Source organism: Apostichopus japonicus, chromosome 17, assembly GCF_037975245.1.
Source record: "Apostichopus japonicus isolate 1M-3 chromosome 17, ASM3797524v1, whole genome shotgun sequence".
Classification (NCBI taxonomy): Eukaryota; Metazoa; Echinodermata; class Holothuroidea; order Aspidochirotida; family Stichopodidae; genus Apostichopus; species Apostichopus japonicus.
In genome coordinates, this window is record NC_092577.1 from 4,749,953 (window position 1) to 4,765,113 (window position 15,161).

The 15,161-nt window shown below is 40.2% G+C and overlaps 1 protein-coding gene across 1 annotated transcript; it reads right to left on the reverse strand.

Annotated features, from left to right (window-relative positions):
- Window positions 1–1,093: 1,093 nt before the first annotated feature.
- Window positions 1,094–4,628, reverse strand: LOC139984338 (ubiquinol-cytochrome-c reductase complex assembly factor 2-like). The gene is made up of 4 exons (XM_071998221.1): window positions 4,469–4,628; window positions 2,850–2,921; window positions 2,466–2,535; window positions 1,094–1,543 (listed from the first exon to the last, which is right to left on the reverse strand). Exons 1-4 carry the CDS (start codon window positions 4,604–4,606, stop codon window positions 1,455–1,457), a joined length of 369 nt encoding a protein of 122 aa, XP_071854322.1. The 5' UTR covers window positions 4,607–4,628; the 3' UTR covers window positions 1,094–1,454.
- Between the last annotated feature and the right edge of the window lie 10,533 nt (window positions 4,629–15,161).

Genomic DNA, 15,161 nt, shown 5'->3' on the forward strand with positions numbered 1-15,161 from the left:
GTTTGAAGTGGAAGGGGACAATTTGAAGTGGGGGGACAGTCAGAAGTGGAAGGGGACAATTTGAAGCGGGGGACATTTAGAAGTGGAAGGTGACAAATGGAAGCAGAGGGACCGTTCGAAGTGGAAAGGGGACAATTTGAAGCAGGGAAATTTTGAAGTAGAACTAAGGGGACAATTTGAAGTGGGGGACAGTGGAAGGAACAATTTGAAGCAGAGGGACAGTTTGAAGTGGAAGGGGACAATTTGAAGCGGGGGACATGTTGAAGTAGAACTAAGGGGACAATATGAAGTGGGGGACAGTGAAAAGGGCAATTTGAAGCAGGGGACAATTTGAAGTAGGAAGGGGATATAAATTCTTTGAACAAAGAAGAATCTTGATAAGATACATTACAGCTTTACTTCCGTCAATCATCAAATGTATTTTCTTTTCTACCAGGCAAGCCAATAACAAAGTAAGTAAAATTCTTCAAAACACAATCATGAAAACTATCAATTTTAATGTAAGGTAAACACTGTGCCTAATAACTGGCCAACAAAAGGGCCAGATAAATCTGCCAGGCATTTCAAAACGATGCTCAGAGAGGTGAATTCCTTTCCAGAAACATTGACTCATGTAAAGCTTACTATCAAGCCTTGGATTAATAAACATGCGTATGTGACAACGATGTGATTAATAATGGTAGCCTAGGCTTAGTACAATTTATTAAAAAACTTGGTCCAGCAAATTGTTCACATGGGTGTCACAAGGATTGCTACTGACCCTGATGAAATGCCCACTGTTGAAATTGTGGATAGTGGATCGTGTTTCAACCTTGAATGGTTAAAGAAATGTTTTCTGCTATTCAGAGTATTTCAGTGGCAAAATTTTCACTTTTGAAGTTTAGAAACAAGCGTATCCTAGTGAGGAATGCATTACAATTCCAGTTGTTGTTATTAATCGTCACATATTTCAAACATTTAGTGAAACAAACGTGCGTGATGTCCAGAATTTCTCCAAGGGTGGGGGGGGGAGGGAGGAATTGTTTGAAAATACATCAACCCTTGATACTCGAGTAGGGAGGGATAACTTAACAACTGTAAAATGAATGGAATGCACTTCAGAGTGCAGGCTAATAAATTGACCACAGTTGATGAGTGTTGTTATCATCAAACTTACAGATCTGAAAATTAATTTCCATTGCTGAAATTTTTTCTGGCAGATGGGAGGGGGCAGGCCCCCAGGATCCACCAATTAATTTCAAGTCTTACATATATATTACTTGCACCGTAGTCAATCAACTGTAGCAATGCACAGCAAATATGGAAGTAAAAAGTGAGTAGGAATGGACAGCAAATTCAAATCTGAGGTATCAACTCATCCCCTGGCACGCTGCTCACTCATCAACTGCTTCACTCTGTTCACAGACAGCAGTGGCTCTTCTCTGGTCAGATTTTTGCCAATTCTCAGTTTGACCTCACCTCTTCAGGTCATCGTCAGACGTGAAGAAGCTCTTGACCTTCTGGAAGATGTTTTTGTCTAAATATTCCATTTCTTGCATGGTAGCTGTAAGAAAACCGACGTAAACAAACATTGGAAAACCGACTGCAGAGTAATATTATAAAAACTTGAAAGAGCAATTGAAATATTTGGCTTCTGACTGGCGCTCCTCGACAAAGAAGTTGCTATAATAGGGATCGCCACTGACTGAGGGCCGCATAGCTCTAGTTGGTAGAGCGCTGGGCTCGTAACCCAGAGGTCACTGGTTCCAATCACATTCTAACCCAAAATTTCTGTCTTCTTTACAATGAAAAAAAAAAAGAACAAATTTCCTGTGAGATGGAAACAAGCTGATTTTACACACATTGCACTGTTTTCTGTTTTTCAGGTTTGAGGACATGTATCATGTATGTATCCATGACAACAACTATGCAAATCATATATAATGAATATTCACTGTCAAAATCATGGTATGCAGTTACATAACTTAAGGCCTGTCAACTCTCCCTTTTCACCAGGATTCTCCCAGTTTTCAACGTAATCTCACAGTCTCCTGATTGTATAATTTGCTAATCTCCAGCAAAATGTGATCCTTTTTTGCTTGATTGGCAATCTGAAATTGGCCACATTTTTACATTTTACTTGCATTAGGAACATTGGGAAAATCCATTTTGTATTGGGGGAATATAATGTTAGAGAATGCTCATGCCATTGTGTTCTGCAGAACTCATGTTGATGTGACAATTCATTTTACGTAACCTAAATATTATTGCAGAGGTGACGTGCAAAAGCCAATAAAAAAAATCCATGTTATTCATATATTTACATGATTAGGTCTTAGTTGGATTTTGTCCACATTTTTCCTTATTTTTCCCCAAATCTCCCTATTTTTGGAGAATGGAAAAAACTGTAAATCTCCCTTTGAAAGACAGGTTCAGCAGGTCGGTAACCTTACTGCTGTACAAATGTATTGTTATACAATACCAACCTGTAGCCATCACCATGTTACATTCTTCAGCAGTGGAACCAGTGGCTGATGTCTCCTTCACCCTAGGGAACTAAATCAGAGAAAAGATCAGAATTAAAGCAAATTAGTTATCTTTACAACTGCAGGAGTCACATTGGAGAGGCTCTACAAATTCTCAGAAGAGGTGGGGGGGGGGGGAGAGGGTGGGGTCTGGAGGCAAGTAACACTAGAAACTGAAATAACTATTGAAGTAGCGGAATGTAAGAAAACACCTGTAAGGGTAAGAATGCCCATGCACAAAATGTCTCCACTACAGGAAACTTTTTTTTGGACAAAATTCGGAGAGGTACAAAGGCAACCCTGTTTTGTGTTACATGCCACCACCATTAATTTTAGTTTTCTTACCTTCTTCCTATTGTGGTCTGTGTTTAAACGTTGCAATGCTTCATATTGTCTATCACAGTCTTTCTCGTTGATCTGAATAACACAAAAAAGAAAGCAGTAATAATGGATTATGTCACATTTGTCGCTGGTTGGTTTATTTTGGAATGTACCATTCCATAATGGGTTGGCATCGAGTGTAACGATGGTGAAAGTTCGACAAAGGTCAGGGATTAATAATAATATAACTAATAGTAATTTTCCACTTTCAAATAGGTTTGTGATGTGAAGTGTCGTTGTCAAAATATTTTGAAATCGACAAAACAACGACTGTTTAGATTGTACACAAATACAACACACCCCTACGTAATAGTCCAATATTCCAACCGGCGATGAATGGGACATGATGTGAAATAACAAGGGGTGATGAAAATCTGTTAAAAGTTTTAATGAAACAAGATAAGAGGCAGAGTTCTGCACCAAGGTTCTCAGTTCTGTGTATGGTCAAGGTAGCAGGCACTTGTGCAATGAATAGGTCAGTATGTCTACTTTAGTCTTGCTTGGCTCATTTGTGTAGTTATCTTGACATTATGACGTGGTCCAAGATGAAAACACTTAAGACTGTTTAAGACGATCCAGAACTAAACACTTTGTCATCTAAATGATACAACAACAGTTCAAGTTCTACATCCAGTGATCAATTTTCTTCCTCCCCCACCACCTCCCACACAGAGCCTAAGGCAACAAACCTGTCCACAAAAACTTTGGGTGGAATTTCAGTATGATGCACCTTTTATATGTCATCAGAAATGCCATAATCTGAGCATTGCAGTCCATGTGTCATGGCTTTGAAAATTGAGTCGATTGAGTATTCACTGCCGAAGCAGCTTATCTCTTCGGCCAAATGAATGCGGCTTTATTTACATGATCACTCTTTCGATTAGTCGAAGCAGACTTCGGCCTTCAATAGTCAATACTTTAGTAAAACTTCAAAATCTGCTTTATTGCCTCCAATTATAGCACGCTATAGCTAGGAAAGTTTGTGATTACGTAATCCACCTGCCACGGTCGTAAATCTACCTCGGGCTCTAAAATTAGCCTGCTTAGCTTCTAAACACCATTAGCCTCTTCTTGTAAACAGTGTGTGGAAATATGTTCATATCTACAGTGTAGTTAATCATACAGCGTTCACACAAAGACCCTCATACTTGTAAGAAAAATATGTGGCAGACGTTGCAGACTAATTGCTATAAAGAGATCATTTTACGACCAAGGCCAGTCGAATATGTTATCTCAAGAAACTTTTTCATGATAGCGTGCTATCGTCGGGGTCTATACAGCAGACCTTTAAGTTGATATCAAATATTGCAGATGATGTGCTATAGATTGCTGGTATTACGAATGCTTCTTGGCTTGCTTTGATATAAATACTGCCTGGCAAACGTTGGAACCGTCTAAAATTGACATTTGTGTACCATACTCACATAAATTAAAATACAGTTCTTGACGCATGGGTCCTAGCTTAGGCTACATCATAATACCTGTTACCTAACACTACAGTAACGTTTGAAAGTGGCATAGGCCTTGGGCCTATTAAGATTGTAAATTTATTATTTTGATCAAATCATAAAATATCTCCTGACCTTCGTGTTAGGTCCTTCTCGAAACGCTGCAGCTATTGCCTGCCTCAAATGAACCCCGAAATCTCGACCAGCCTTTGTTGGATCAATCGGCCAATTTTCTGCGAGACGAAGGAATTTTCTGTATCTGGTGGCTGCCATTTGCTCTGTCGCCGTGTGTACACAGAACACCCACCTGAAGTTAGCAGGATATTCTGCTAGCAGGATATTCTGTGTACAAAGTCAACGTGGAAATTTGGGAGTTGCAGCGTGTACAAAGTCAATGAGAAAACTTTTGTTGCCAGGGTGACCAGCGACATGTGACAAATAAACGCTAGATTTGCAAAAATAAAACCACAGAAAACACTAACTTGTGTACTGTTTCAAATAATACGTAGCACTGATTCATATGATGGGTGGTCAAGTGATCATTTTTAATAACAAGTTATAACGGTTTATCATGAAATTATCATGGCTAATTAGAGTCAAATTGCATAAGCTTAACATATTTATGCCGCACCAAACATACTAGAATTTGATAGATACGACCACTGGCTTCGTAGCAGGAAACATTTTGACCCCCTCATTGCCGTCCGTATCCCCAAAGAGGGCCCTATTCTCTCGATAGTCGTAATATCAGTATAGTACTAAGACTGTCTAATTACAGTCAAATTGCATAAACTGAACATATTTATGCCGGACCAAAAATACTGGATTTTCATAGATACGACCCCTGGCTTCCTAACAGAATACATTTTGACCCCCTCATTGCCGTCCGTATTCCCATAAAAGGGCCCTATTCTCTCGATAGTCGTAATATGAGTATTGTACTAAGACTGGCTAATTATAGTCAAATTGCATAGACTGAACATATTTATGCCGGACCAAACATACTGGGTTTCCATAGATACGACTCCTGGCTCCCTGACAGGATACATTTTGACACTCCCATTGCCGTCCGTATCCCCAAAGAGGGCCCTATTCTCTCGATAGTCGTTATATCAGTATTGTACTAAGACTGGCTAATTAGAGTCAAATTGCATAAGCTTACCATATTTATGCCGCACCAAACATACTAGAATTTGATAGATACGACCACTGGCTTCGTAGCAGGAAACATTTTGACCCCCTCATTGCCGTCCGTATCCCCAAAGAGGGCCCTATTCTCTCGATAGTCGTAATATCAGTATAGTACTAAGACTGTCTAATTACAGTCAAATTGCATAAACTGAACATATTTATGCCGGACCAAACATACTGGGTTTTGGTAGATACGACCCCTGGCTCCCTGACAGGATACATTTTGACACTCCCATTGCCGTCCGTATCCCCAAAGAGGGCCCTATTCTCTCGATAGTCGTAATATCAGTATTGTACTAAGACTGGCTAATTATAGTCAAATTGCATAAACTGAACATATTTATGCCGGACCAAACATACTGGATTTTCATAGATACGACCCCTGGCTCCCTAACAGAATACATTTTGACCCCCTCATTGCCGTCCGTATTCCCATAAAAGGGCCCTATTCTCTCGATAGTCGTAATATGAGTATTGTACTAAGACTGGCTAATTATAGTCAAATTGCATAGACTGAACATATTTATGCCGGACCAAACATACTGGGTTTTGGTAGATACGACCCCTGGCTCCCTGACAGGATACATTTTGACACTCCCATTGCCGTCCGTATCCCCAAAGAGGGCCCTATTCTCTCGATAGTCGTAATATCAGTATAGTACTAAGACTGGCTAATTACAGTAAAATTGTATAACTGTACATATTTATGCCGGACCAAACATACTGGGTTTTGGTAGATACGACCCCTGGCTCCCTGACAGGATACATTTTGACACTCCCATTGCCGTCCGTATCCCCAAAGAGGGCCCTATTCTCTCGATAGTCGTAATATCAGTATTGTACTAAGACTGGCTAATTATAGTCAAATTGCATAAACTGAACATATTTATGCCGGACCAAACATACTGGATTTTCATAGATACGACCCCTGGCTCCCTAACAGAATACATTTTGACCCCCTCATTGCCGTCCATATTCCCATAAAAGGGCCCTATTCTCTCGATAGTCGTAATATGAGTATTGTACTAAGACTGGCTAATTATAGTCAAATTGCATAGACTGAACATATTTATGCCGGACCAAACATACTGGATTTTCATAGATACTCTCCATGGCCCCGTATCAGGAATGATTTCGACCCCCTCATTGCCGTCCGTATCCCCAAAGAGGGCCCTATTCTCTCGATAGTCGTAATATCAGTATTGTACTAAGACTGGCTAATTACAGTCAAATTGCATAGACTGAACACATTTATGCCGGACCAAACGTACTGGATTTTCATAGATACGACCCCTGGCTCCCTAACAGAATACATTTTGACCCCCTCATTGCCGTCCGTATCCCCATAAAAGGGCCCTATTTTCTCGATAGTCGTAATATGAGTATTGTACTAAGATTGGCTAATTACAGTCAAATTGCATAGATTGAACATATTTATGCCGGACCAAACATACTGGATTTTCATAGATACTCTACATGGCCCCGTATCAGGAATGATTTCGACCCCCTCATTGCCGTCCGTATCCCCCAAAAGGGCCCTATTCTTTCGATAGTCGTAATATCAGTAAGTACTAAGACTGGCTAATTACAGTCAAATTGCATTAAATGAACATATCTATGCCGGACCAAACATACTGGATTTTCATAGATACTTTCCATGGCCCCGTATCAGGAATTATTTCGACCCCCCGCCCCATTGCCGTCCGTATCCCCAAAGAGGGCCCTAATCTCTCGATAGTCGTAATTTCAGTATAGTACTAATACTGGTGTAATGTCCATGATATACAATGTGCTACCCCTTTAAGTAACTGCAGCTAGGCTCATTTATAATCTGTGGTCTCGTTGCTGTGGCCTTTTGACCTCTCTCCCTCCAGTAGTCGATACTCTTATCTTTATACTTAAACAATGTATGATTCACCCTGTTTGTTCCCACTGTATTAAATTCATGTACATATTATTATTAAGAAGTAGAACTGATTTAGAAATAGAACCAACAAGTCGAATACAATATACTGCCAGTGCATTATTTTGGAGTAGAGAACTTTACAACTCGCAAATTACGGTCAAATTGCATAACCTTAACATATTTATGCCGGACCAAATATTTGCACAATGCTGGATCAAACTGCTCCAACGTTTAATACAGGGGATTTTGAAATGCAGCGTTTGGTCAAGACAAATTGGTGAAAACGCGGAATACCATGTCCCCACCACTGAAAAAGTTGATGGGGACGCGTCCCGCTGTCCCCACCAGGATCTGCGCCCATGTATATAACACCCGTGCATATATTAGCACCCAACAAAGATTGGCTAATTGTTAAAGTCTGCATGCAGGTGCATCGCTGGAACATTTTCTATGGGTGTAGGGTATCATTTTGCCGACTGAACTTGAGTTATGTGCCGACAATCCGACAATGCGCGAATCGCCAACAGAGCGCGAAGCGCGACGTCGACAACGTGGGTGCAGGATTCGGTTCTATCACCACTGGTGGAGTTCCTGGGCGATTAGGATGATTAGTTCCTTAAAGAGGATTCCTTATTATAGGCGGTTACAACTGTTGAATCTCACCACACTGGAGCTTAGGAGGTTACGTGGGGACTTGATCCAGGTTTTCAAGATTGTGTATGGTTTCGACAATTTATCCTTTACCGACTTTTTCATGTTTGCTAACAGTAGTTGTACTAGAGGTCATTGTCTTAAACTCCAAAAGTCGCATAGTAGGATTAATATTCGGCATAATTTTTTTTCTAATAGGGTTGTGAATGAGTGGAATGGTTTGCCTGAGAAAGTTGTACTTGCAAGTATAGTGTCAATGGGTTTAAGAATGCTTTGGACAAGCACTTTAAGCATTGTAATCGGGTCTGAGTGTTTGTGTCTTCAGTTTTTTTTCCTCTCTCTATAGGGTCCTTGATGGGGACTTAAGTGTCCCTCCTGATCCTTTTTTCTACTAAACTAAACTAAACTAACCAACTAGAATAAGTAAACACAACAAGCACCGTGGTCGAAGGTGAACACATTTAAATCCTGACTGTGGTCTAGGGAGCATACTACTAATAACATCACTAACATCATAATGTAATAATATGATAATATAATATAATAATTATAGTTTCCTAATTGCATGATAGACAAAATAATATCAACGTATTGTAGCGGGAAAATAAATGTTAATGTTATTTATAAGGTTAAGGCTACGCGTAGCTAAAAAATTACTCAAGTACCGTATACGTAGTGTAAGCACTGACATGTGGAGAGAGTGTAGTCGGCAGTTCAAATGGTCATTGAAGGCCGGTTATTGGGCGTATATGCGTACAAGTTGACTTTGTTTGTGGTCACTCGTAGACAAATTCGGATCGAACCGCTGTTTTAGAAAGAGGTACTGGCAACATTTGGGAGCACTCATCCAGATGGGCCCGTGGAAAATGTGTGTCCGGCATGACGTAACTGGAAATTATAATGCAACCAAAGGTATAGCTTACCAAGTGGTGGCCAAGGGCATGTCCCTACTAGATGCTCACAGCAACCTCGCTACTTTAAAGGGTTTTACGTCGTACAATAAAACATAGTGATATGATGTTACTGGTTTATGGCCCGGTTGTTAATTATGCCAAATAATTATAAGTAGTTAAATAGTAGCAATTAAATATAAGTAGTTTTTTTTATCCTACATACTACATGCGTGTCGTTAACTGTGTACATATTGAAGTATATCATGTAGTATAGACAATTACATCCGACCTAGCTTATAAATGTTGCGATAGTATCGTGTATTTGGACCAATTTATTTATGTATTATAGACCATTGGCCCAGATAGTATGAAACAACAAAACTTCGTGAGCATATACTGGTACTCCAAGGTTTAACTTATGAGGTCTTTATTAAACCTATGGTAGTTTTTACTGAAAATCAAGGTAAGCCATTTCGACAAATCATCATAAATTACCAATCACAATGTAAGTAAGTACTCAGAACTTCAGATCCATAACCAGAAAGAAGAGGTCAAAATAAAGGAAACGAATCCTCATTATTTTTTAAAATTTATTTTATGCACAGATCTGGCCTGCTCTTAAAAATTGGTCCCGTTTGGCGTTTACATGACCCTCTAAACCAATTTATGCTGAATAGCAATACTGCACGATTTTGAGTTTTCTATAATACTAAAGATCTTAAATGAAGTCATAGTGTATTTCCAATGTGTTCCCAAATGATCACCAAGGCAGTTATATTTTGTTCAACGTTGACTGTTAGCACCTATTGAGCTATACCCAATTCCATTATAAAGTACGTTAGGGCAAATAATATAGTGAGGCGGTGCAATTAAAATGAGACCATATCTGCCTATAGCATCTACCACGACGAGATGAATTTTATGTTACCATATCCCTGACCTTAAATAGCACCCGTTCAATGTCCCACCGTTGGGCTCCACGAAAGTTACTTAAGTTAATAAGATAAATGGATGAATAAACAATACAAAGAGATATATTACTTGTATGTTTGTTTCTCACATTTTTTTAATCGGTGTCGAAGGCGAACTGGCGAAAGGAATCTATGTAGTCATGATTGTATGTGTGTGCGTGTGTATGTCTGTGACGCTGCTTCTAAACACGATAAGTAAAGAACGCAAATGTCTACAATACCTGACATGTATGTTGCCCATATTGTTCTTAGTGCTGTTCCAAGGTCATTTGGGGTCAACAGATTCAAACAATGAAAACCTTGTAAACACGTGAACTTGATAAGACAAGGTCATTAGAGGCTCATATTTGGTATGTAAGTTATGAAAAATTTGGATGTAATCGGCAGCCGCTCTTAAGTTAGATTTATACTATTATAACCATCTTGGAAAGAATGGAGCCTTCTTTAGGGATATAGACGGCAATGAGGGGGTTGAGTTGTTCCGTATAGGGGGCTATAGGGGTCATATCTATCAAACTCCATTATATTGGCTCCGGCATAAATATGTGCAGGCTATTCCATTTGGCTGTAATCGGCCGCCAATCTTAGACTTTTACTTATATTACCACTATCGAGACAAAAGGGCCTTCTTTGGGAATACACACGGCAATGATGGGGTAAAGATATGTCCTGATACGGGGCCAGGGGTCGCATCTACAAAAATCCAGTATGTTTTGTCCGGCATAAATATGTTGAGGTTATGCAATTTGGCTGTAATCGGCCGCTAATCTTAGAGTAAAACTAATTTATTCGATAGAATAGGGCCCTCTTTGGGCATACGGACGGCAATGAGGGGGGTCAAAATCATTCCTGATACGGGGCCATGGAGAGTATCAATGAAAATCAAGTATGTTTGGTCCGGCATAAATATGTTCAGTCTATGCAATTTGACTGTAATTAGCCAGTCTTAGTACAATACTGATATTACGACTATCGAGAGAATAAGGCCCTCTTTGGGCATACGGACGGCAATGAGGGGGGTCAAAATCATTCCTGATACGGGGCCATGGAGAGTATCAATGAAAATCCACTATGTTTGGTCCGGCATAAATATATTCAGTCTATGCAATTTGACTGTAATTAGACAGTCTTAGTACAATACTCATATTACGACTATCGAGAGAATAGGGCCCTTTTATGGGGATACGGACGGCAATGAGGGGGTTAAAATGTATTCTGTTAGGGAGCCAGAGGTCGTATCTATGAAAATCCAGTATGTTTGGTCCGGCATAAATATGTTCAGTCTATGCAATTTGACTGTAATTAGACAGTCTTAGTACAATACTGATATTACGACTATCGAGAGAATAGGGCCCTCTTTGGGCATACGGACGGCAATGAGGGGGTCAAAATCATTCCTGATACGGGGCCATGGAGAGTATCAATGAAAATCAAGTATGTTTGGTCCGGCATAAATATGTTCAGTCTATGCAATTTGACTGTAGTTAGCCAGTCTTTGTACTATACTGATATTACGACTATCGATAGAAAAGGGCCCTTTTATGGGGATACGGGCGGCAATGAGGGGGTCAAAATATATTCTGTTAGGGAGCTAGAGGTCGTATCTATGAAAATCCAGTATGTTTGGTCCGGCATAAATATGTTCATTTTATGCAATTTTACTGTAATTAGCCAGTCTTAGTACAATACTGATATATCAACTATAGAGAGAAGAGGGCCCTTTTATGGGGATACGGACGGCAATGAGGGGGTCAAAATGTATTCTGTTAGGGAGCCAGAGGTCGTATCTATGAAAATCCAGTATGTTTGGTCCGGCATAAATATGTTCAGTCTATGCAATTTGACTGTAATTAGACAGTCTTAGTACAATACTCATATTACGACTATCGAGAGAATAGGGCCCTTTTATGGGGATACGGACGGCAATGAGGGGGTCAAAATATATTCTGTTAGGGAGCCAGAGGCCGTATCTATGAAAATCCAGTATGTTTGGTCCGGCATAAATATGTTCAGTCTATGCAATTTGACTGTAATTAGCCAGTCTTAGTACAATACTCATATTACGACTATCGAGAGAATAGGGCCCTCTTTGGGCATACGGACGGCAATGAGGGGGTCACAATGTATTCTGTTAGGGAGCCAGGGGCCGTATCTATGAAAATCCAGTATGTTTGGTCCGGCATAAATATGTTCAGTCTATGCAATTTGACTGTAATTAGACAGTCTTAGTACAATACTCATATTACGACTATCGAGAGAATAGGGCCCTCTTTGGGCATACGGACGGCAATGAGGGGGTCACAATGTATTATGTTAGGGAGCCAGAGGTCGTATCTATGAAAATCCAGTATGTTTGGTCCGGCATAAATATGTTCAGTCTATGCAATTTGACTGTAATTAGACAGTCTTAGTACAATACTCATATTACGACTATCGAGAGAATAGGGCCCTCTTTGGGCATACGGACGGCAATGAGGGGGTCACAATGTATTATGTTAGGGAGCCAGAGGTCGTATCTATGAAAATCCACTATGTTTGGTCCGGCATAAATATGTTCGGTCTATGCAATTTTACTGTAATTAGACAGTCTTAGTACAATACTCATATTACGACTATCGAGAGAATAGGGCCCTTTTATGGGGATACGGACGGCACTGAGGGGGTCAAAATATATTCTGTTAGGGAGCCAGAGGCCGTATCTATGAAAATCCAGTATGTTTGGTCCGGCATAAAAATGTTCAGTCTATGCAATTTGACTGTAATTAGCCAGTCTTAGTACAATACTGATATTACGACTATCGAGAGAATAGGGCCCTCTTTGGGCATACGGACGGCAATGAGGGGGGTCACAATGTATTATGTTAGGGAGCCAGAGGTCGTATCTATGAAAATCCAGTATGTTTGGTCCGGCATAAATATGTTCGGTCTATGCAATTTTACTGTAATTAGACAGTCTTAGTACAATACTCATATTACGACTATCGAGAGAATAGGGCCCTTTTATGGGGATACGGACGGCACTGAGGGGGTCAAAATATATTCTGTTAGGGAGCTAGAGGCCGTATCTATGAAAATCCAGTATGTTTGGTCCGGCATAAAAATGTTCAGTCTATGCAATTTGACTGTAATTAGCCAGTCTTAGTACAATACTGATATTACGACTATCGAGAGAATAGGGCCCTCTTTGGGCATACGGACGGCAATGAGGGGGTCAAAATCATTCCTGATACGGGGCCATGGAGAGTATCAATGAAAATCAAGTATGTTTGGTCCGGCATAAATATGTTCAGTCTATGCAATTTACTGTAGTTAGCCAGTCTTTGTACTATACTGATATTTCGACTATCGAGAGAATAGGGCCCTTTTATGGGCATACGGACGGCAATGAGGGGGTCAAAATGTATTCTGTTAGGGAGCCAGAGGCCGTATCTATGAAAATCCACTATGTTTGGTCCGGCATAAATGTGTTCAGTCTATGCAATTTGACTGTAATTAGCCAGTCTTAGTACAATACTCATATTACGACTATCGAGAGAATAGGGCCCTCTTTAGGGATACGGACGGCAATGAGGGGGTCAAAATGTATCCTGTTAGGGAGCCAGGGGTCGTATCTATCAAAATCCAGTATGTTTGGTCCGGCATAAAAATGTTCAGTCTATGCAATTTGACTGTAATTAGCCAGTATTATTACAATATTGATATTACGACTATCGAGAGAATAGGGCCCTCTTTGGGCATACGGATGGCAATGAGGGGGTCAAAATCATTCCTGATACGGGGCCATGGAGAGTATCAATGAAAATCCAGTATGTTTGGTCCGGCATAAATATGTTCAGTCTATGCAATTTACTGTAGTTAGCCAGTCTTTGTACTATACTTATAATTCGACTATCGAGAGAATAGGGCCCTTTTATGGGCATACGGACGGCAATGAGGGGGTCACAATGTATTCTGTTAGGGAGCCAGGGGTCGTATCTATGAAAATCCAGTATGTTTGGTCCGGCATAAATATGTTCAGTCTATGCAATTTGACTGTAATTAGACAGTCTTAGTACAATACTGATATTACGACTATCGAGAGAATAGGGCCCTCTTTGGGGATACGGGCGGCAATGAGGGGGTCAAAATATATTCTGTTAGGGAGCTAGAGGTCGTATCTATGAAAATCCAGTATGATTGGTCCGGCATAAATGTGTTCAGTCTATGCAATTTGACTGTAGTTATCCAGTCTTTGTACTATACTGATATTACGACTATCGATAGAAAAGGGCCCTTTTATGGGGATACGGGCGGCAATGAGGGGGTCAAAATATATTCTGTTGGGGAGCTAGAGGTCGTATCTATGAAAATCCAGTATGTTTGGTCCGGCATAAATATGTTCAGTTTATGCAATTTGACTTTAATTAGACAGTCTTAGTACAATACTGATATTACGACTATCCAGAGAATAGGGCCCTCTTTGGGCATAAGGACGGCAATGAGAGGGTGAAGATGTGTCCTGATACGGGGCCAGGGGTCGCATCTACAAAAATCCAGTATGTTTTGTCCGGCATAAATATGTTTAGGTTATGCAATTTGGCTGTAATCGGCCATGTATGCATACACAAAGGTTCAATTACCTAAAAATATATTAAATACAAATTTGGCCTTTTTTTTTGGTCCCAATTTGACCGACAATGTATCCGGAAAACTGGCAACCCTGCTTCAACCAAATATCCTGCTAGCAGAATATCCTGCTAACTTCAGGTGGGTACACAGAACTTGTATAAATCTTTCCGTGGTGTTGTATTGTGGTTACATACTATTTTGCCATTATATAATTTGTAGTGTTAAACTGTAAGACCATTTGTCAGCTTCGTGAAAATGCTGAATTGCGCAATGTATCGGCTATGAAGGGAGACACTCCGCCCACAGAGATTTGCTAAAGCATCGAACCTGTAGCAAATCATTGCTCGGCACCACAACTATAAACGGCTGGGCCAGTTTGCTTCAAAGGTCAAGCCTTGATGGAAGGTGCCTTATGATAGGAACTTGTGTCTCATAGACCTCCGAAACGAAATGTAAAAAATCAGAGGTGAAATTAAAGATTTTTTTTGCTATAAATTTTAAGGGGAAACATTGGACTGACTTCCAACCCCCAAGCTATATAATGTGGATGTCTTACTATCAAAATATGTGGTTAACATAGTGCCTGAGGTCAAAGGTGATTTAGTCAA

Excerpts from the sequence above, each read along its gene's own strand:
- LOC139984338 (XM_071998221.1), bottom strand. The coding sequence starts at position 4,606 with ATGGCAGCCACCAGATACAGAAAATTCCTTCGTCTCGCAGAAAATTGG. Across the intron at positions 2,922-4,468 it reads GAGAAGGACCTAACACGAAG|ATCAACGAGAAAGACTGTGA; the intron begins GTCAGGAGATAT and ends TGTGTTATTCAG. Across the intron at positions 1,544-2,465 it reads TAACATGGTGATGGCTACAG|CTACCATGCAAGAAATGGAA; the intron begins GTTGGTATTGTA and ends GTTTTCTTACAG.